The 23804-nt window shown below is 37.2% G+C and overlaps 1 protein-coding gene across 2 annotated transcripts; it reads left to right on the forward strand.

Moving 5' to 3' along the window:
* The first annotated feature begins 825 nt into the window (after positions 1-825).
* LOC111585744 (cGMP-dependent protein kinase 1-like) lies at positions 826-23804 on the forward strand. Of its 2 annotated transcripts, XM_055019425.1 has the most exons (21): positions 826-1013; positions 1866-2064; positions 3055-3190; positions 4395-4461; positions 4535-4634; positions 5859-5972; positions 11685-11790; positions 12901-12964; positions 13053-13130; positions 13507-13601; positions 14636-14701; positions 14795-14869; positions 16631-16727; positions 16797-16936; positions 18430-18519; positions 19522-19663; positions 19741-19904; positions 21424-21546; positions 21625-21687; positions 21767-21833; positions 23571-23804. In XM_055019425.1, exons 1-21 carry the CDS (start codon positions 903-905, stop codon positions 23664-23666), a joined length of 2193 nt encoding a protein of 730 aa, XP_054875400.1. In that variant the 5' UTR covers positions 826-902; the 3' UTR covers positions 23667-23804. The 2 variants fall into 2 exon arrangements, with proteins under 2 accessions (XP_054875400.1, XP_035797440.1); XM_035941547.2 differs by lacking the exons at positions 826-1013; positions 1866-2064; positions 3055-3190 and adding an exon at positions 3876-3947.

The following is a 23804-nucleotide window of genomic DNA, read 5'->3' on the forward strand; positions in this document are numbered from 1 at the left end:
GTAAAATTGTTGCATTTATTTTTTATTACAGTGTCAGTACAGTGTATTTTAGATAATAGAGACTTTCAATATAAAACTGAGGTGTGAATTTTATTTTTTATTTCATCATAACCATTATAACTTGAATTACAAAATAAAAATACAGTCAGTACTATTTATTTCCAAAAAACACTGGCTGATTTATATCAATAAAATTGGAGTGTGAGTATTTTTCATTTCAAAATAAAGGTGGTTGATTTATGTCGTAAAAAGTGATGTTTGAGTTCTATTAATTTCAAAATAAAAGGCTGCGTCACATTTATTTCATGGAAGAAGCACTGCACTACTTTTATCTCAAAATGAGGCAATGTGAGGTTTATTTATTTTCAAATAAGCATTAAAAATTCAATATATAACATTTTTTTTATAAAATAAAGGTGAAATTAAAAACTCACACTGCAAATTTATATTTTGAAATGAATAAAAATCAGCAACTCATATTTATTTTGAGAAATATACACATATAATATATTTTTAAGGTAAAAAAAACAGTCGTAGAATTATTTGACTTTGAAATAAATTTAACTCATACTGCACTTTTATTTTGACATAAATAAAAATCTGTACTTCAAAGTAAAATGACTCTGAGTTTTTTTTTTTTTTTTTTACCATAAAAGCGCAGTGCACGTTAGGATCAGCTGATTTTTATTAACATCTGAATATAAGTGCATTTATTTCAAATTAAAAGTCCATTGCAACGCGTGTACTTCCAAAATAAAAGTGCGGAGTCTTTTAGTTTGTAGGAGCGCTGTCAAACTCAGCTGTGCGCATCCTCGTGAAGCTGCTCAGTCGGACTCCGGTCAAACGCTGCTGTTGATGTTTAATCAGAGGAACATTCAGGCTCTGATCTGCTTTAATAATCGATGAACGTATCGATCAGCTGTGATCAGAATCAGCTGATCGATAGAATCAGATCCTCAGATTCTCTCCGTCTGGACTCACAGCACCTCACTGATCTGCGTCTGACTGGAAAAGTGAGTGAAACACGAGTTTTATGCAGAAATAAATATTGATAATCAGAGAAAAACAGAAAAAGAAAAAGTTGAAGAGCAGAAAAAAGACCAGTTTATTAAAAATAAGAAAATAAAATGAGATGAATGTGAAAATAATATTAGAATAAATTTATAAACGTGGTAAAAACATGTTATAAATGTTAACTATCAGGCATTAATGTGACTGATTGAGCTCATTTTAAATACTTTTATATCAAACTGTCAATCTGATTATTGATTTAATGAATCAATCTGCTGATCATTTTATTAATTAATCGATTGTTTCTCTATAAATTCAGAAAATTAAATGTTCGTTACAACCATTTTTAAAATCCTAATATTTAAGAGAATTACAAACGTCAGATACATTTACTGCAGTAAAATACAGAATTATGAAGTTTGTGTCTCTTTGTGGCTGTTTTGTGTCATTTTATCTCTCTGTTAATTTTGTGTCTCTTTTTGTCTCTTTATGGTCGTTTTGTGTCATTTTGTGTCTCTTTGTGGTCGTTTTGTGTCTTTGTGGCCGTTTTGTGTTATTTTGTGTCTTTGTGTTCGTTTTGTGTCTCTTTATGTCCTTTTGTGTCCATTTTGTGTCTCTTTGTGGTCATTTTGTATCTCTTCGTCGTGAATTTCTTTGAATTTATTGTCCTTTTTGTCACTTTATTGTAATTTTGTGGCCCTCAGTTGTTGATTTGTGTCTTTCTGTTCTGAGTAATTTTTAATAGAACACAGTCGGTCCAAACAGAGGTTCTGGTCCTTCTTTATCTCAGCCTCATCTTCCTTTAAAGCATTTCCTGTGTAGTCTGACCGTGTTCTGGTGTCGGTTCTGCTCAGTCCATGCGGGTCCTGATGTCGGTACCGAAGAGCTCCGGGACCCTGAGGGACCTCCAGCTGGCTCTGCAGCTGAAGATCGAGGAGCTCCGTCAGCGAGACGCTCTGATCGACGAGCTGGAGCTGGAGCTGGACATCAAGGACGACCTGATCCGACAGCTGCAGGTGGAGCTGGACCGGCACCGCAAGACGGCCAGCACAGGTGGGTCAGAACCAGAACCTCACCTGGAGGTACAGGTGGGTCAGAACCAGAACCTCACCTGGAGGTACAGGTGGGTCAGAACCAGAACCTCACCTGGAGGTACAGGTGGGTCAGAACCAGAACCTCACCTGTCAGAACATTTCGTGTATTTCTTAGTAGATTTGTGTCACTTTGTGGCCATTTTGTGTCTATTTTTGATCATTTTGTGCGTATTTATGTAGCTATCTCAGTATTTTACTCAAATTTCTTTTTTATCTCAGTTTATTCATCTCACGGTTTTTTTTTATCAGTGTTTTGTCTAAATGTTTATATCTCTGCTGTTTTCATCTCAGTGGTTTTTATCCTAGCATTTTATATCTCAATGTTTGCTCCTCTGTTTTATATCTCAGTGTTTTGATCTGAGTGCTTCATCTCAATGTTTGTATCTCTGTTTCTATTTTTGTGTTTTTGTCTCAGTGGTTTTATCTCAGTGTTTTTATCTCAGTGTTTTGTCAGTGTTTTATCTCAGTGTTTTATATCAGTGTTTTTATCTTAGTGTTTTATCTCAGTGTTTTATGTCAGTGTTTTTATCTTAGTGTTTTATCTCAGTGTTTTTATCTCAGTGTTTTTATCTCAGTGTTTTTATCTCAGTGTTTTATGTCCATTTTGATCTCAGTGTTTTATGTCAGTGTTTTTATCTCAGTGTTTTATCTCAGTGTTTTATGTCAGTGTTTTTATCTCAGTGTTTTATCTCAGTGTTTTATGTCAGTGTTTTTATCTCAGTGTTTTATCTCAGTGTTTTATGTCAGTGTTTTTATCTCAGTGTTTTATCTCAGTGTTTTATGTCAGTGTTTTTATATCCGTGTTTTTATCTCCATGCTCATGAAGCTGCAGTTTAAACCTCCATCGGTGTTTTATTTTCTGACCTTCATTAAGTGACTCAACCTCCAGAAACATCCCATAATAAACCTGCTGCTGCTTTAACGTTTGTTGTTGTGGTTTGAATCTCAGGATCTTCAGTTCAGACGCCGGCGGCTCCAGATGAACCTCAGAGAACCAAACGTCAGGCGATCTCAGCAGAACCTTCAGCTCTGGATCCGTCCCAGCTGACCGACGTCACGCTGACCAGCTACTGCAAGAGCAAAGAGTAAGAAAACGCCTGGATTATAGTGTCCTTTCACAATAAAAGTCTGACCAGCTACTGCAAGAGCAAAGAGTAAGAAAACGCCTGGATTATAGTGTCCTTTCACAATAAAAGTCTGACCAGCTACTGCAAGAGCAAAGAGTAAGAAAACACCTGGATTATAGTGTCCTTTCACAATAAAAGTCTGACCAGCTACTGCAAGAGCAGAGTAAGAAAACACCTGGATTATAGTGTCCTTTCACAATAAAAGTCTGACCAGCTACTGCAAGAGCAAAGAGTAAGAAAACGCCTGGATTATAGTGTCCTTTCACAATAAAAGTCTGACCAGCTACTGCAAGAGCAAAGAGTAAGAAAACGCCTGGATTATAGTGTCCTTTCACAATAAAAGTCTGACCAGCTACTGCAAGAGCAAAGAGTAAGAAAACGCCTGGATTATAGTGTCCTTTCACAATAAAAGTCTGACCAGCTACTGCAAGAGCAAAGAGTAAGAAAACGCCTGGATTATAGTGTCCTTTCACAATAAAAGTCTGACCAGCTACTGCAAGAGCAAAGAGTAAGAAAACACCTGGATTATAGTGTCCTTTCACAATAAAATTCTGACCAGCTACTGCAAGAGCAAAGAGTAAGAAAACACCTGGATTATAGTGTCCTTTCACAATAAAAGTCTGACCAGCTACTGCAAGAGCAAAGAGTAAGAAAACACCTGGATTATAGTGTCCTTTCACAATAAAAGTCTGACCAGCTACTGCAAGAGCAAAGAGTAAGAAAACGCCTGGATTATAGTGTCCTTTCACAAGGGTTAGGGTTAGCGTTGGGGGTGTTAGGCTAACCCCTAACCCACAATAAAAGTCAGAATTTACTGTGTTAATTTACAGTTTTGAATGTACATCACAAACAAAAATGTTAAAAACAAAGGAATGTAAAAAATATACCGATTAGTGTGAAAACATAAATACTTTAAATGTAGAAACTATACATTACAAATATAAGGTGTCAAAATGTCAAAAATATATACAACTTATGTATTTAAAATAAAATATTTGCATCCTTGCAGAAGAAACGTGTGAAAATATTTAATAAGTAAGGAACATATTTTAGTAGTTAGTTAGTAGTTAGTTTACATATTTTCAGAGACATAAATGTGGTTTATAAGCATTTTTCATCCACTAAATGTAAAAAAAGAAAAACTTTTTTTTTGTCTGTTTAGGTCCAGTGATCTGATTCAACGAGCTCTGATGGACAACGACTTCATGAAACACCTGGAACACGGACAGGTAAACCAGGAACTCACCTGTAAACACATTTTTATTTATGATTTCTGTAACTGTCATCCTCTTCTGTCCTCAGATTCTCACCATCATGGACTGCATGCGTCCCACGAGTCTGACCAAAGGCTGCTGTGTGATCCAGGAGGGCGACGATGGATCCACCGTCTACGTTCTGGAGGGTCAGAGTCACGCTTTTATTCTGAAAATACCAGGAAACTGGGAAAATATGAGTCCAGGTTTAGTTCAAAAACAACAAAATGTTTAATTTACAGTCAGAAAAAGCAGAAGAGGACAAAAACTAAAAGACAAAACCCAACATTTTATTTTATGTTTCATTTATTATAATTTCGTTCTTTTTCTTTTAATTCTTTTACTTATTTTGAAATCTATATTTATTATTATTTCACATTTTATTCATTATTTTTATTTATATTTACCTTTTATTTATTGTTATTGTTTTTTAATCAACATTTATTTTTTAATTGTATTTATTTATTTATTTAATATTTTATTTATTCATATTTAGTTATTTTTTATGAATTTTTATTTCTTCATTTTTGAAATTCACAGGGGCTGCATAGTGGCGTAGTGGTTAGCACTTTCGCCTTGCAGCAAGAAGGTCCCTGGTTCGCGTCCCGGCTTTCCCGGGATCTTTCTGCATGGAGTTTGCATGTTCTCCCTGTGCATGCGTGGGTTTTCTCCGGGTACTCCGGCTTCCTCCCACAGTCCAAAAATATGCTGAGGTTAATTGATTATTCTAAATTGCCCGTAGGTGTGAATGTGAGAGTGCTTGTTTGTCTTTGTATGTAGCCCTGCGACAGACTGGCGACCTGTCTAGGGTGTCCCCTGCCTTCACCTGAGTCAGCTGGGATAGGCTCCAGCACCCCCCGCGACCCTAATGAGGATTAAGCGGTGTATAGATAATGGATGGATGGATGGATGAAATTCACAGTTTTATACTTTATATTTTTCATTTGCAATAATGTTTTTGTTTGTTTTGTTTTTGTTTTTACAGCTTTTGAACGTTCAAATATTTCATAATTTTTTATGCTATTTTTCTGCCAGATATTAATTTTTTACAGAATTGTTTTTACAGTGAATGATACAGATTTTGGTTAGCGCAAACATTTAAATTAATAGATTAACAAATAAATACATACATTATAGATGCCCATTTCCATACACCAGGAGCTGCAGATTTTTCATTTTATTAATATTTTATGGATCTAAATACAGAAATAATTTATATTTTTATATTTATTATCTCAGTTTCAGGTTGTTGTGTGATTTTTACCTGATCATTTACGAAGCGTTAAACAGATAAACGATAAATCAGCTGCAGCAGAAACAGATTCATCAGATCAATGAGCCGATCAATCTGTAATCAGAGCGTTTGATCACAGAGGGGATGGTGGAAGTGACCAAAGAGGGGAAGAAGCTCTGCAGCATCGGACCGGGGAAAGTGTTCGGAGAGCTGGCGATCCTCTACAACTGCACCCGGACGGCCACCGTAACAGGTAAATAAAACAACAACAACAGGTAGGAAACCAGGTAAATAAAACAACAACAACAGGTAGTAAACCAGGTAAATAAAACAATCACAACAAATGTACATTATGTATATAAAAATAAATGTATATTTTGCTGATTTAAATACAGCAAGAGTGTAAAGAGTGTAAAGTTACAGTCAAACGTTATAAAAGAACAAATTACTGTTTGTAAAAATATAGATTTATTATTAACAGTTTTGTTTCCCAGTCAGTGTGTAAATGTTAAAAAATCTGTGATAATACTCATTATTATTATTAGTAGTAGTAGTAGTAATTTACCAGAACAGTGAAAATCTGGAGAAAAAAGGCATTTTGTTGAAAATAAATAAATAAGTAAAACTACAGTTTACACTGTTTCAGGTTTCTAATTTTTTTAGACAAAATATTATTTTTCAGATTTTGCTTGTTTTCTTCTTTTACAGATACATTAAACATTTAAAACAGCTAAAATGTTCTTAAACTTTTATATTTATAATTTTTAAATTCATATTCATTGTTTTATTTTGTATTTATTTAGTATTATTTTATATTTAGTTTATTACAATTTATTTATTTATTTATTTTTAATTAATTTATTTTTATTATGTTATTTTTTAATTAATATTTCTTTTTTATTTTATATATATTTTAAATAATATTTTTTCTAATAATGTTAGAGTCGCACAAAAAAAATCTGGAAATCAACAGTGAAAGAATTATTTTTAATACATTTTTAATCCTTAATATTTTTCTTTCAAGTAACAACAAATATCTGTAAAATAAATTTATATTTTGCAGATTTAAATACAGATGCAAAAAAATGCATAATTTTATGGTCAAATGCAAAAAAATAATATTTGTAAAAATACAGTCTTGATTTTTTTTCTGTGATTAAAATTATTTAAAATTGAAGAAAAACTGCAAAATAACAGTCAGTAGTTCAGAAAATTTTTGCTTTGATCGATAGATTTAGTTTAGATTTTTAAAAAACACTATAAAATGAGATTTTTTGGGACAGCATATGGAGATAAATGAACACCACAGGGTTGGAAACAGGAAAATAGAGTCTAGAGAAGAAAATTTCTCAGATTTGTTGAAGCTTGTTTTTAAACTTGTTGTCTAACAGCGTTCTTCTGGCATCACTCATATAAAAATATGTTTTTCTAAAGTCATTCTTCTCAACAACACTCCTGTCCTTGGCTGAAGGAGGTTTTTTCTTTTTAAATCCCATTTCTCTCTAAACGAGGCTCTCTCACCTTTTCTAATCCATCAGTCGGAGGCTTTATGATTTTCAATGTCGTCCGAAGAGCGAAATAAAGAGAAAGAAAGAAAAAAGGTTTGTAAAGAAACCAGCCTCGTCTGAGTAATTGGAAAGTTTGGGTCAAGACAAAGAAAAGCGAGTAAAAGAGAAAAACTACCAAGGTAACGGGTTTAATTGAATGGAAGCTAAAGTCGACAGTTTCTCTGCTGCTTCAGTCTGGTTTTAGTTTTAACACTAATGTTTTATGATGTATGAACAGAATAAAAACAAAAAACAACCACATTAAAGCCCTTTAGTCGTGTCTCCATTTAGCTGTGAAGCAAATTTGAAGCAAACTTTTGTAACGCTGCAGAAAAATGATTAAAATTAGTTGAATTTCTCCTTTGAACATCAGCAACTGAAGGAGGTTTGCAAGAAGAAAAGTAAAACATTTCAGCTAAACGACGTCAGAAACTGGAAACAATCATACAGGAAGTTATTTCTGCTATGCTAGCTTCTGATACCAGGGCTGTAGTTACTTTTTTAACCAAAGAACACTGACTTATTTAGCTACTTACTGACTGGTGGTGGTAAATGCTAGTTGCTAGCTGCTAATGTAGGGATGCTAATGATTAACAAAGTCCATTGAATTATCAAGATAGGTATAGAAATCACAGTAAAGTGAAAAGCTGAGTAAATCCCAATGAAATGATCCAGAAAAAACCCTCAAACATCTACAAATGAAGGCGTTTGGCAGAAACTATTTCAGCAAGAACTCATTTCGGCTCTACTAGCATTTAATACCAAGGCTGTAGTTACTTTTTCCATGGAATAATATTACGTCTATTGATATTTTTGCTAAATAAAAGACTGAAAACACTAATTTTCATCAATGGTGGTGTACCATCTGTTTAAAAGAGGACCAGATGTTTGCTATTTATATATAACAAACCTCCATGTGATGTTGGTATGTTCCTGGTGTATCGGGTCGCTGGTGGAGGCTGAAGGTACGTAGGAGTGTTGAACTGAATAAAAAGCTCTCCAGGCTGAGGATGGAGGATAAGTGGGTCCATCCAGTGGGTAATGAAGTGGAGTGCTGTGGGGGGGGGCTTCAAGTGAAAACATGCAGGATGTGGGAAGACGTGATGCTTGACGTTGCCGTAGCAACACAGACCAGTTAGTCGTTGCTGGTCGTACTGGTTGGTCCTCCCTGAGCTGTGGATCCCACAAAGCGTCTGATTTTAACACATCGGATGTTTCCTCTGTGTTAATCAGCTGTAACTGCTATCTCTGTGAGGACTGGACCCTCTAACATGCAGTCTGGATACGACATCTGATCCGTTATCTTCATAGTGCAACACAGTTTGACCCAATATCAAAATGCTAATTAGACAGATGGACCGAGCTGGTGTCACCAAAGTAGAGTTTCATCTCTAAATGATTTACATCTGAATTTAAGCCTCAGTAGAAGATGTTACCAGATCCAGATTACCTGTTAATAAAGTAGTTGAGTTTTATCTGCAGTAACTTTAGACCTACCGACAACTGTCCAGTTGTCAGTAGGTCTACTCTAGAACTTTCTCCAGTTGTCGGTAGGTCTACTCTAGAACTTTCTCCAGATGTCGGTAGGTCTACTCTAGAACTTTCTCCAGTTGTCGGTAGGTCTACTCTAGAACTTTGTCCAGTTGTCAGCAGGTCTACTCTAGAAATTTCTCACAAAAGTTTGTGTTTAGTAAATGTTGATGTTATTGAAGTTTAGATCTTCATTAGTTTTCAACCTTGAGATCATGGCTGACGCTCACTGGGATGTTTGAAGCTCTTGTTCCTGGAAAGCCAGCGTTGATCTTCATCTGTTACTGGTTTATTTTTAACCTGACGTGTCTCTGTGACTGACAGCAGCCGTCCTCATGTCACTTCCAGTCTTTTCTCTTCACGTCTCCTTAGTTCTTCCTCGGTTTTCTGCCTTCAGCATCACATTCTTCCTGTTTATTCTCTTATTCATACCTTGTTTTCCCTATAAATCTGTATTAGCTTCCTGGTCCTTTAGGGTTAAACTGAACCTTTTGGTTTTTAGCTGTAATTAACAGAACATACATCTCTGTTATTTACACCGTTGGTGTTGTTGCTCTCTTTGGTTTTCTTGTCTTGTTTCTTGTCTTTGCAAAGCTGTGACTGATGGATCCTTTTCATTTCATCAGTGAAGAGTAAACACGGGGTCATCTGGTATTCATGTGAAAATGTTATCGGCCTCCACAAGGATAATCTTTTAATGAAAATGAAAATATGTTCATGTCCTTGTTCCTCTCTGACAGCCCTCCACAGAACCAGGACCTCCACCTGAAGATCTTCCCTTTGTTTAGGTCCATCAATGTGAACGGTTCTCCAATGTTAATTTGGCTTTTTTCAACAAGAATTTACAAAAAACTAATTCAAAGCAAAAAGTGTCAGTTAATAAAAAACATTCTCAGTTGGATTGAGGCCTTAACATGCTTCACATCATGATGCTGCCACCACCGTGCTTCACATTATGATGCTGCCACCACCGTGCTTCACATCATGATGCTGCCACCACCGTGCTTCACATTATGATGCTGCCACCACCGTGCTTCACATCATGATGCTGCCACCACCGTGCTTCACATCATGATGCTGCCACCACCGTGCTTCACATCATGATGCTGCCACCACCGTGCTTCACATCATGATGCTGCCACCACCGTGCTTCACATCATGATGCTGCCACCACCGTTCTTCACATCATGATGCTGCCACCACCGTGCTTCACATCATGATGCTGCCACCACCGTGCTTCACATCATGATGCTGCCACCACCGTGCTTCACATCATGATGCTGCCACCACCGTGCTTCACATCATGATGCTGCCACCACCGTGCTTCACATCATGATGCTGCCACCACCGTGCTTCACATCATGATGCTGCCACCACCGTGCTTCACATCATGATGCTGCCACCACCGTGCTTCACATCATGATGCTGCCACCACCGTGCTTCACATCATGATGCTGCCACCACCGTGCTTCACATCATGATGCTGCCACCACCGTGCTTCACATCATGATGCTGCCACCACCGTGCTTCACATCATGATGCTGCCACCACCATGCTTCACGTCATGATGCTGCCACCACCATGCTTCACAGTGGGGATGGTGTGGTTGTGATGGTGTCCAGTATTTGGTGTCTAAACATATCTTCTACTCTGATGGACTAAAAGCTCCATCCTGGACTCCTCAGACCAAAGAACCTACTACCGGGTGACTTCAGAGTGAACTCTAGTCCAGTCATAGGAGTCTTGGTGGCCTCCCTCTCTATAGTCTCTTTCTTCTCGGTCTCTCTGTTCTTGAGGACGTCCTGCTCTAGTCAGATTTATTCATGTTCCATCTTCCTTCCTTTCCTTAATGATGGATTTAACTGAACTCCAGGAGATCTTCAGGAAGTTGGAAATGTTCTTGTATTGTCCTGACTGATGCTTTTCAACAAGCTTTCCTCAGAGTTTCTTGGAGTGTTATTTAGTCTTCATGGTGTAGTTCTATCCAGGAGAACTGATCCACCAGAGACTGGACCTTCCAGATCCAGGAGTCTTTATCCTACAATCACTGACCTCAGATCATCCATTTACTGACTGATGACTTCTAGAACCAACTGGCTGCAGCTGAGTTTAATTAGAGTCGCTTTAAAGTAATTTGAAGGTATTTTTGATTGAAGCATCTCTGAGAACCTGCAGTTCTTCTGTGGGTTCAGGTTGTGTTTATACAGAGTCCTAATTTAAATAAAATGCTACATTTCCTGTACAACCTTTGAAGTATTGAGTCCTACCTCTGACCGAACAGTATTTCAGATGTCGGGAAAAAGAAAATCTAAAGTACGTCGGTGCTTCAGATGGAAACGAGGTTGGAAATGGTTCAGTTCAAAGAGGAGGAGGGTTGTTTTGTGTGAGACGTCGAGGACTCTTCATACATGATAGATGTATACCAGCATGAATACAAATTAAACATCAATCAGTCTGTATATTCAGACCTCAGAGAGACTCTGAATGATGTTCAGCTTCTTCTCAGATGTAAATCACTCTCCAAACCAGCCCTGTGGTGTCACACACTGAAAAAACATGTAGAAGCACATTTAATGTCACATCTGACGTCATTTTAATGCGTAGTCCAGCAGGAACTGTCTAAAAACAGAAAGAACCATCTCTGAACCGTGACTCCTTTACTTCAGTCAGAGAAAACATCAAGTCTTAGCTTTAAACTGATATTTCATCAGTCTTCATCTCTGATCATTGTTAGCGGAGCTGATCACATTATAAAGGGTTTATGAGGTATTTTCTGTATTTAAATGGTGTTTTCTAAAAGTCTTCTGATTGAATGTGAACTAATTAATAATTCCTTCTGAAGAAAAGTAGATTTTTTTTTTACATTAATATTGAATATTTCTCTGTAGCTCTGACCGACATCAAGCTGTGGGCGATCGACCGACAGGATTTCCAGACCATCATGATGAGAACTGGTCTGATTAAATACTCCCAGTACACCGACTTCCTACGCAGGTAACTGATCATACATATCTATATCTATATCTACATACACTATCGTCCATAAGTTTGGAGTGTTCCAGACAATTCCATGTTTTCCATGAAAACTCCCACTTTTATCCATTTGCTAACATAACTGCACAAGGGTTTTCTAATCATCAATGAGCCTTTCAACACCATTAGCTAACACAATGTAGCATTAGAACACAGGAGTGATGGTTGCTGGAAATGTTCCTCTGTACCACTATGGAGATATTCCATTAAAAATCAGCTGTTTCCAGCTACAATAGTCATTTACCACATTAAGAATGTCTACACTGGATTTATCATTCATTTAATGTTATCTTCATTGGAAAAAAAATGTTTTTCTTTCAAAAATAAGGACATTTCTAAGTGACCCCAAACTTTTGAATGGCAGTCTATCTATCTATCTATCTATCTATCTATCTATCTATCTATCTATCTATCTATCTATCTATCTATCTATCTATCTATCTATCTATCTATCTATCTATCTATCTATCTATCTATCTATCTATCTATCTATCTATCTATCTATCTATTTTCTTTAAACAAATGGAAATATCTGTAAAATGTTTGTTTACTGATTCAAATACAGTAAAAAAAGTGTATAAACAAAATAAAATTTTACAGTTTTTTAATGTTATTAACAGATCTGTCCTGTTTTCTTTTTTGCTGTTGTTTTCTTTTTCTGTAAATGACTGTTTTATAATTAATAATTATTATTTGTAATTTAACAAAACATGAACAATATGTAAAATAACAGTTAAATATTTTTAGTTTCTTTTGATTTTTTTAAAATTTTGCCTTCAAATAGCATCAAATATATGTAAAGTAAAAAGTATTTTTTGCTGATTAAAATATAGTAAGAAAATAGAGTAATCTTATAACCAAACACATTTGTAAAAATACAGTTAATATGTAGATTAATATATTTTTGTCTGTGACTGAACCAGTTATCTGTAATTTAAACAATGAGGCAGAATTTATAAAATAACTGTAAATAGTTCATTTTTTTAAATTTAAGTGGCAAGCTGTTAGAAATATATACTGTATATATATTTTACAGCTCTGACCACATGTCTTTGTGTAAACTGTCCTCAGTGTTCCGTCCTTCCAGTCTTTGGCTGAAGACGTTCTCAGTAAATTGGCCGACGCTCTGGAGGAGGTGATTCTACTTCCTGTTGTAAAACACTTCCTGTTTCTGAAAACCTGAGGTCTTATTTTAACAAGTGATTCACATGTTTGTCTCTCAGACTCGTTACAGTGACGGTGATTACATCATCCGGCAGGGTGCCACTGGAGACACTTTCTTCATCATCAGCGACGGACAGGTGAGGAGGACGAGGAGGCAGGTACACACAGGAAGTGATCACAGAGGAGGCAGGTATACACAGGAAGTGATGACAGAGGAGGCAGGTATAAACAGGAAGTGATGACAGAGGAGGCAGGTACAAACAGGAAGTGATCACAGAGGAGGCAGGAACAAACAGGAAGTGATCACAGAGGAGGCAGGTGTAGACAGGAAGTGATCACAGAGGAGGCAGGTGTAGACAGGAAGTCATCACAGAGGAGGCAGGTATAAACAGGAAGTGATCACAGAGGAGGCAGGTATAAACAGGAAGTGATCACAGAGGAGGCAGGTGTAGACAGGAAGCTAAAAGAAACTTGTACTTTGGTACAGTACCTGAGTGTACTCGATGTCCACAGGTGAAAGTCTCTCAGCAGATCTCAGCAAATGATGAAGAGGCGGCTGTGAAGACTCTTTCCAAAGGAGACTGGTTTGGAGAACAGGCTCTGAAAGGGTGAAACACAAACATACATGAACATGCACAAGTCATGCTTCATTATTAGTGTATATCTTCAATCATATCTGCAATCATGTCTGCAATAATATTTCTAATCATATCTGCAATCATACCTGTAATCACATCTGAAATCATGCAATTCGAGAACTTCAACAAAAAACGAGGATTTTCCACCTCCACTGCCAAACAGTTAAATTTAATCACTTCATGAGTCACCATGGCAACAACAAGCGTGTTCCAGCCGTGTTCACTTTTAGATTTACCCTGACAGCTTTTACATTGTAGTCTGTGATAACTGCAGTGTCAGTATTTAGTTGCGTTTTCAGTGTCTTGTTGCATTTTGTAGAATTTTCAGGATTTTGTTGTTTTATCAAGTTTGCAGCATTTTGACATATTTTTCAGTACTATGTTGGGCTTTCGGTATTTTGTTGTGTTTTTGGTATTTTGATAACCGAGTAGTTTTAGTGCCTAACCGTAACCAAGTAGTATTTCTAGTATTTTGTTGTGTTTTTATGAAGTATTTCTTTAAATTGTCATTTTTTCCATTTTTTTGTTTTAGTATTTAGTATGGATTTGGAAGCTAAAGAGGCAGATATTTCCTTCAGGAACTGGTGGAGACCAAAATTGGAACAAATACTGCACTTAGATGAATCCTGAAGACACAAAAAAGACTTCAAATAAAGCTAACTTCGCTCTGTAACTGTTGGACGTGGGAAAAGAAACTAATTTTTTACTAGAAAAAGCATTTACAGCCTCTTTGGGTTGCCATGAAGTGGACAAACAAATGTTTTTAAGAAAGTAGTTTAACCAAATTTTAGCCATAGTGGTTGCAGAGCTTGTGAAGAGTGACTCTATTACGTTGGAACAAAAACATCTGAATGATGAAGTAAAGCAATGATCCTTTGAAATGTATCTTCAAAAATCTGTCAAAAACACTTTTAAAATGACACATTTCTTGAAATATGTAACACTATGGATTCCTTCAGAGCATGTTGCAGCTGTTCAAACATCTCCTTCTTGTTGGTTTGCAGCGAGGACGTTCGGACCGCCAGCGTCACGGCCGTGGGCGACGTCACATGTCTGGTCATCGACAGGGAGTCAGTGTGGATCTTTGTTCTCCATTAAAACCAGTTGGATTCGGCGGTGAAGCCTCCGGTTCTCTGTTAAAGGAGCCTCTGTCTGTGTTTCAGGTCCTTCAAACAGCTGATCGGAGGTTTGGACGACGGCAGCGACAAGCAGCACGACAGCGACGAGGTCAAGGCCAAGTGAGTCCAAAGAAACCTGCAGAATGGCGTTTAAAGGTTTATGTAAGAGCAGCTAGACAAAAAAGAGCTCAGATAAACTCTGAAATTAAAATGTTCCGGCTGTTTGTGACACCTTTTTATAAAGTCTGCAGGGATTTAATTAGGAACAGTGTCATAGTAATTTGCTAATAGCTTCATGCTAACTAATTAGTCCCACTATTTACTGGAGGTTTGTTACTGAATGAAAAAAAATGGTGAGAATCATGTGCAGGGGTTTTCCCCGAAACAAAAGACAGTTAAACAGAAGCAGACACACAAGGACTAAAGTCAAGTCTAAAATTGGAAGTAGTCTGTGCAGCCACTCAAGGACTGAATAAAGTCTAAAATCTGTGATATTTTGAAAGTATTTTGGTTCTATAGATGTCTAAGCAGCAAAACAAGAACTACATAAATTAAAATCTTAAATAGTGGATAAATTCAGGTCTAAAACTGAATATTTTGAATAAATTTTAATACATTAGAGGCCTGTGCAGCCACACAAGTCATGTCCAAAATCTGGAAAATTCTGAAAGAAATCTGGTGCTATACAAGTTTGTGCAGCCACAGAAGAACTGAAAAAATTCAGGTCTAAAATTGGAAATAATTTGAATAAAATCTGGTACTAAAGATGTTGGCGCATCCACATAAAGATCGGATAAATTCAGGTCTAAAATTGATAATTTTTGGATTAAGTTTGGTGTTATCAAAGTGCATACAATCAACAAAGGAATAGATAAAATCATGTCTAAAATTGGAAATATTTTGATTCAAGTTTGGTTCTGTTTGATCGAATAATGGTTTATGTACAAATACAGCTGAAACGATTAGTTCATCTACAGAGAATTAACTAGAAGTTCAGCCATTTTTACATCAAAATTCTAATATTTGATGGTTTATACAAGGATTTGCTGCATTTTAAAAGTAATTTTAAAATATTGGTTGGCTAAAACAAGCACTGTGATAATTTTTATGGTTTGTTTTCCATATTTTTAAAAACTAAACAACAAGCAGATGAATTGTACTGCAAAAACTCTAAATCTTACCAAGTCGATTTGTCTTATTTTTAGTCCAAATGTCTCATCCCACTCGATTTAAGATAAATTCACTTAACAAGAGACATTTCAGCAGATGGAGGGACTTGTTTTAAGACAATGCATCTCTAATATCCTGTTAAGTCAAACGATCTTGAAATTATCTTGTTTTGAGTTGAATTTTACAAGAAAACTCAAAATAAATGTAAAACATCTCAAATTAGGAGGTTACATGAAAGCGAAAATCTATTTCTTAGTGAAAAACTGCTTCTTTTTTTTTTTTTTTAAGCATGTCTGGCTTATTTTAAGACACCTAAGCTTGACAATCCTGGTAAAGTAGAGCTGAAAATAAGTTTTCCCAGCTAATTTTAAGATCTCAAGATTCTAAATATCATATCTTATTTCTAGAAATCTTACCAAGACATTTTTCACTTGTTCTATTGGCAGATTTTTTCATTTATTTCAAGGTAAAAGTTGAAATAAGTTTTTTTTTTCTTGTTTTGAGAGGAGCATTTTTTTCCAGCGTGATAATGAGAGTGATTATTAGTAGTAGTTATAGTATGTTATAGTTACACATGATGCAGCAACAAAATTACATTTCACTTGTAATGGAGTATTTTTACTACATTGTATCGCTACTTTGACTTAAATAAACGGTCATAATACTTATTTCCGCTCTGATTTAACTTGTTTTCTGTGTTGTTTTGTCCAGACGGCAGGCAGAAGCTGATTTCTTCTCCAGTGTTTCCCTCAGTGACTTTACCATCATCTCTACTCTGGGGATGGGAGGCTTCAGCCGAGTGGAGCTGGTCAGTTCACATTTAAACCTATTGAGACGCTGTTGTCTCTGTTTTCTACTCGTGTTTGTGTGTTTTCAGGTCCAGTTAAAGAGCGATCCCAACCAAACGTTCGCCCTCAAAGTGCTGAAGAAGCGTCACATCGTGGACACCAGCCAACAAGGTCACATCCTGTCAGAGCGTCGCATCATGATGGAGGCTCACAGTCCCTTCATCATCAGGTCCGTTACTTCCTCTAATTAAAGTCTGCTGCTCTGCTCAGCAGCATCAAACGGTGCTGGTTCCTCATCTCCAGTAACTTTATCAATGATCAGAGATTTCCAGAGTTCCAGGTCCTTGAAGTCCATAGAGGAGAACATCCCCTGGAGAAAGTTCTAGAGTAGACCTACCAACAACTGTCCAGTTGTCGGTAGGTCTACTCTAGAACTTTCTCCAGTTGTCGGTAGGTCTACTGTAGAACTTTCTCCAGTTGTAGGTAGGTCTACTCTAGAACTTTCTCTAGTTGTCGGTAGGTCTACTGTAGAACTTTCTCCAGTTGTAGGTCGGTCTACTCTAGAACTTTCTCCAGATGTTGGTAGATCTACTCTAGAACTTTCTCCCGATGTTGGTAGATCTACTCTAGAACTTTCTCCAGGGGACGTTCTCCTTTCCTGCTTCCAGTCTTTAAGTTTAGTCTCACTTAGAACATTCCAGGTCCTTGAAGTCCATAGAGGTGGGTCCAGATTTATCACTTTTTAATGGACTTTTTCCATCATTTCTGAGCCTCAGAATTTCATCAGTGCAGCAGATAGAACCATGACATTTAGGAGGAGAAACACATCTGAGTTCTGGGGAAAACTGCAACTGAAATAACTAATTAAAGCTGGAAAATTGCCACAAAAATGACCAAAATCACCACAAAAGAACATAAAATCACTCCAAGATCAGCCAAAATTACCCTGAAAGGTTCAAGTATGCCAGGAAAAACAGCCAAAATCACCACAAAAGGACCAAAGTTACCACAAACGGGTGCAATTGTGACAAAAACTCAAGTTTGGCACAAAAAACTTGCAAAATTACCCCCAAAATAGCCAAAATTACCTTGAAAGGTTCAAATGTGCCACGAAAAACATGCAAAGTCACCACAAAAAGGACCAAAATTACCACTAAACATGTGGAATTATGACAAAAACTCAAATTCAGCACAAAAATATCAACCAAATAGGACTACAGTTCCTTCCTGACCTCCTCAGAACATCTGGTTCTTCATCTCCAGTAACTTTATTAATGATCAGAGTTCTACCTTCATAGCAATTTTTGACCATTTTTCTATGATCAACTTTGAGCATCAGTATGATTTCTTGTATCAGAGTTTTGGGGTTACTTACCAACATAACATTTTCTAGTACAGCCAAAAAATATCATCATACACCTGTAAATGTGCAAAATACGGACCCTTTAAAGCTGCTTTAAACAAGTAGTTGTTTATTTCCACATTTTGCAGCAACAGTCTTCAATGCTAAAACATCTTGATGTTTGAAAACCAATATTGACTCTGTTTTAGCTCTATTTTTGGTCTCCACCAGCTCCTGAGAAATGTAATGTGGTTTCTGAATATCAAAGCAGATAAACAAATTTCAGTCAAGCCAAAAAATGCACTCATCAACATGTACATGTATCGAAAATGTGATATTTAAGTCTTACCATTTAGCAGATTGTGTTTGTTTCTCTGTAGGTTGTATCGGACTTTCAGGGACTCCAAGTATCTCTACATGCTGCTGGAGGTTTGTCTTGGAGGAGAACTGTGGTCGCTGCTGAGAGACAGGTGAGTGATTCACCTGTAAACAGAAAAAAATACACCATGAAGACAAAAGAACACTCCAAAAAACTTTGAGAAAAGGTTGTAGAAAAGCATCAGTCAGGACGATACAAGAACATTTCCAAGTTCCTGAAGATCTGTTGGAGTCCAGTTAAATCCATCATTAAGAAATGGAAGGAAGATGGAACATGAATAAATCTGACTAGAGCAGGACGTCCTCAAGAACTGAGAGACTAGAGAGGGAGGCCACCAAGACTCCTATGACTCCTCTGAAGGAGTTCCAGCTTCAGACTGTTCATCCAACAACTGTTATCTGTTCTTCACCAGTCAAAGCTTTATGGAGACAAAGAGAAAGACTCATGGAAAAACCTCCAATTAAATCTGGACTAGAGTTCACCAGAAGACATGTGGAGACTCTGAAGACACCTGGAAGAAGGTTCTTTGGTCTGAGGAGACCAGGATGGAGCTTTATGTCCATCAGAGTAGATGACATGATTGGTGGACACCAAACACTAAACATCATCACAAACACACCATCCCCACTGTGAAGCATGGCGGTGGCAGCATCATGATGTGAAGCATGGTGGTGGCAGCATCATGATGTGAAGCATGGTGGTGGCAGCATCATGATGTGAAGCATGGTGGTGGCAGCATCATGATATGAAGCACGGTGGTGGCAGCATCATGATGTGAAGCACGGTGGTGGCAGCATCATGATGTGAAGCATGGTGGTGGCAGCATCATAATGTGAAGCACGGTGGTGGCAGCATCATGATGTTTTTCAGTAGCAGGTCCTATACTATATACTCATATACTAGATACTTATTCAATCACTTATTTTACATTTTTTATTTTTAATTAACTGACATTACTTTGTAGAAGTCCATTTTCACTTTGACATGAAAGAGGGTTGGGTTTTTTTGGAATTCTTCTCAAAAAAAGTCAAATTAAATCGACCATTTCTAGGGGGTTGAATACTCTCATCGGCTTTTATTGTTTCTGTCTCAGAGGTTTGTTCGACGACAGCACCACTCGGTTCTACACCGGCTGTGTCATCGAAGCTCTGGCCTTCCTGCACTCCAGAGGAATCATCTACAGAGACCTCAAACCAGAGAACATCATCCTGGACCACCGAGGATACGCCAAGCTGGTGAGGTTCTCCACATTCATCAGATCAATGAGGGTCCAGACCTCCGTGAAGCTCAGAGGTTTGTTTCCTCCTGGCAGGTGGACTTTGGTTTTGCCAAGAAGGTGGGTTTGGGGAAGAAGACGTGGACGTTCTGTGGGACTCCAGAGTACGTTGCTCCTGAGATCATCCTCAACAAAGGACACGACAGCTCAGCCGACTGCTGGTCTTTAGGAATCCTGGTGTTTGAGCTGCTCAGTGGAAGGTACGACTACAAAACCTTTACCATGAAACAGAGTTCTGGTCAGAGGTCATTAACCTCCACACAAGTCTTTGTCATGGTGCCCGTTGCTCGCTAAACTCCCACCAACATGAACTTCCTGCAGTCTGAGTGATGCCTCTTCTGGTCTCTACAGTATTAGACAGGAAGAGGCTCCACCTGGTGGAACAACCAGGAACTACAGCTGGTCTACATTTACTGACATCATAGAGAGAAAAAGCTTGTTGAGCCACAGTCCACTCCATTCCAGCTCTTTATCAAGGAGATCAAAAATCGTCAAAATGAGACACAAACTAAATGCAAACTGACCAAAATGAGACACTCAAAACAACACGAAAAGACACAAAATGCCCAAAAGTAAGTGAGAAACAAAATGCCGAAAATAGGTTTGGTAATTTTAAAGAGGTGGAAAAAGAACCACAAAGATATACCTTAGTCAAAATAACATACAAAATGTCAAAAATGAGACACAAAATAACTTTTAAAAGATGCTAAAGGACCACAGGGAGATGCAACATGACCAAAATATGACACAAACTGACCAAAGCTAAACATAAAACAACCCAAAATGAGACACTAAATGACCAAAATAGGATTGAGTAACTTCAAAGAGGTGCAAAAGTACTACAAAGAGATGGAAAGTTGTCGAAAAAGGACAATAAATGGCCAAAACGACCAAAGTGAGAACAATAATGACCAAAATTATCAAAATAAGAAAGAAAATTACCAAAACTAAACCCATCATGACCAAAATGAGACATAAAACTACCACAAAGAGACTCAAAACAATTTAAAAAGACACAAAACTGAGACATTAAATGCCAAAAACTGGATTGAGTAACTTCAGAAAGACCAAATGTCCAAAATTAAATATAAACAACCCAAAATGAGACACTAAATGAACACAATAGGATTGAGTAACTTTAAAAATAACAAATGGCCAAACCTGAATGTTTAGTGACCAAAGTGAGATGCAAAATAACCCGAAATTACCAAAATAAGAGCTGCAAAGACAAGAACAAGTACAAATAACCCAAAATAATTTTTAAAAATGCCATATTTAAAGCACCAAACAAAACAAAAAGACGTAAATGTTAACTGTATTTCATAAAACAAAACTAATGGCTGCTATAGAGGAGCCATTAAAGCATTTCAAGAATAGAATGGTAATTTCACAATAAAATCTCAATCATTTGAGAAAAAAATGTGTAATAAAGTTGGTCATGTGTGGGTTAAAAATATTCAAACTTCAGTGTTTAATGACTTTTATTAACAGAGTTGAGATGTCTGCTTTCTGTGCTTTTTAAAAAACTTCTTAAAATTCCACCATAAAAAAGCACTAAAAAGAGAATATTTAACCATTTATAACCTGTAAGTCTGACCTCGTTGTGACCATCTGGTTCCTAATAATTTGGTTTTTATCGTCTCTGATGTCTGAACTGTGGATCCGCATTATTTCTGTTTGTTTTCTGTGTAAATAAATTCATCTTTTCTCCGTCTCCAGTCCTCCTTTTTCCGGCTCTGATCCCATGAAGACCTACAACATCATCCTGAGAGGCATCGACATGATCGAGTTTCCCAAGAAGATCACGAAAAGCGCCGCCAACCTCATCAAGCGTCTGTGCAGGTTCTGGTCCCATTGGCTCAGATTGGCTCGGACCCGGAGCCGCTTCCGGTTTTAACTCGGTGTGTTTGTGTTGGTCAGGGACAATCCTTCAGAGAGGCTCGGGAACCAGAAGAATGGAGTGAAGGACATCCAGAAACACAAGTGAGACGCTGAATGATGACGTATCTGTGGAGGATGGTGAGGCTGTCGTCATGGTAACGTGTCCATCTTTGTCCTTCAGGTGGTTCGAGGGTTTCAACTGGGACGGACTCCGACAGGGAACCATAGATCCTCCATTCACCCCCACGGTGGGTATCAGGCGGTTTACCAATAGTTTAACAGATGATTTATCCGACAGAACCACCAAAGTAGAATCCATCAGTCTAAAAAACAACCAGAAAGAGGTAGAAAATAACTTTAAATGATGTAAAGCTGCCAAAACACGATGCAAAACAGACTAAACTAAATGTAAAATGATTAAAACTAGACATGAAACTAATCAAAATGACCAAAACAGGATGCAGCATCTTTAAAAAGATGTAAAAGGAGACACAATGTGATCAAAGTAAGACACAAAATGAGTCAAAATGACCAAATACCAGAGTCAAAATGGCAATAATGAGGCTAAAATAACTTTAAAGAGATATAAAAGGCCCACAAGGACAAACAATAAGCCACAAAATGACCAAAACTAAATACAAATTTACCTCAGTCAGGCACAAAATGACTTTAAAGTGATGCCAGGGGACCAGAAGAAACAAATAAATAAAATGAGACACAAAATGCATGAAAGAAGACACAAAACAGTCAAAACTAAATGTAAAACTACCAAAGTTAGATCCCAAACATCCTGAAATGACCGAAGTTAGACACAAAAGGACCAATAACTATAAAGACATGAGAAAGGGAGATGCACAATTACCAAAATAAGACCCAAAATTACCAAAACGAAATGCAAAATGGTCAAAATGTGACACAAAATGACCAAAAAGCATGAAATGCACTAAACCTAATGTCAAATGATCAAAGCAAATGATCTAAAATTTCCAAAATAAGGGACAAAGTTATCAGAATGAGGCACAAAATAGCATTGAAGGACCACAATGAGACGCAATACTACCAAAATACACAAAGCGACTGAAACTAAGTGTAAAAAGATTAAAGTTAGACATTTAACGAGCCAAAATGACCAAAACAGAATGTAATACCTTTAAATAGATGCAACAGGAGACACAACATGACCAAAAGGAAACACAAAATGGCTCAATCTAAATGTAAATGATCAAAATGAGACACAAAACAACCAAAAGTCAACATTCAAATTGAGACAAAAGTCAAATATTTATATAAATTCAAAATAAAAGGAAAAATGTGCAAAATAACTTGAAAATGAGACACAGAACAACCAAAGCTTAATGCAACCCGATCAAAATGAGACACAAAATGACCTGAAATTACCAAAATAAGATGCAAAAATGGTGCTTTAACTTTAAAGAAAAAGGGAGATGCAAACTTATCCAAATGTGATTCAAAATAGTAAATTTGAGTTAAAAAAAACTGCTACAGAGACTCAAACGATCAACATGAAACAAAAAACAACAAACACATAAAATAAGATACAAAACGACCAAAACAGGCCAGAAAATAACTTTAGAGATGCAAAAGAAATATCAAAAAATGTAACAAAACGGCCAAAACTGAAAACAAAATGATGAATATTAAACACAAAACAACCACAGAGACACAGAATGGCCCAAAAGGACCAAAATAAGAAACAAAATGATGAAAATGAGGCAGAAAATGATGCAAAATGATCAAAATGAGACCAGAAATGGCTAAAATTAAACTCAAAAGGATACAAATTTGATCCAAAATGGCAGAAAACCGCTTTGAGGAGGAAAAGCACCAGAAGTGGGACTGAAAAACTGCTGCTGGTCTTAATGTTTACTGGTTAAACTCATAGATCAACTAGAAGCAGCGTTGGCGCCACCTGGTGTCTGTTCTGAGCTCCTGCAGCTAAAGACTCTAACCTGGTTCTTCTCTAGGTGGACGGACCGCTGGACAACAGCAACTTCGACTACTTCCCTGAAGACACAGAAGAACCTCCGGATGAAGAGTCTGGATGGGATCTGGAGTTCTAGAGGACCAGGACCTGGACCAGGACCTGGACCTGGACCAGGACCTGGACCTGGACCAGGACCAGGACCTGGACCTGGACCTGGACCAGGACCAGGACCAGGACCAGGACCTGGATCTGGACCAGGACCTGGACCTGGACC

The sequence above is a fragment of the Amphiprion ocellaris genome, chromosome 17, assembly GCF_022539595.1.
Source record: "Amphiprion ocellaris isolate individual 3 ecotype Okinawa chromosome 17, ASM2253959v1, whole genome shotgun sequence".
NCBI classification, from domain to species: Eukaryota; Metazoa; Chordata; class Actinopteri; family Pomacentridae; genus Amphiprion; species Amphiprion ocellaris.

What these genes read in the sequence shown, in the direction of transcription:
- LOC111585744 (XM_055019425.1), top strand. Translation starts at nt 903, where the DNA reads ATGAACGTATCGATCAGCTGTGATCAGAATCAGCTGATCGATAGAATC. An exon ending in CACCGTCTACGTTCTGGAGG is followed by an intron (nt 4,635 to 5,858) that starts GTCAGAGTCACG and finishes GTTTGATCACAG; the next exon opens with AGGGGATGGTGGAAGTGACC. An exon ending in TGGCCGACGCTCTGGAGGAG is followed by an intron (nt 12,965 to 13,052) that starts GTGATTCTACTT and finishes TTTGTCTCTCAG; the next exon opens with ACTCGTTACAGTGACGGTGA.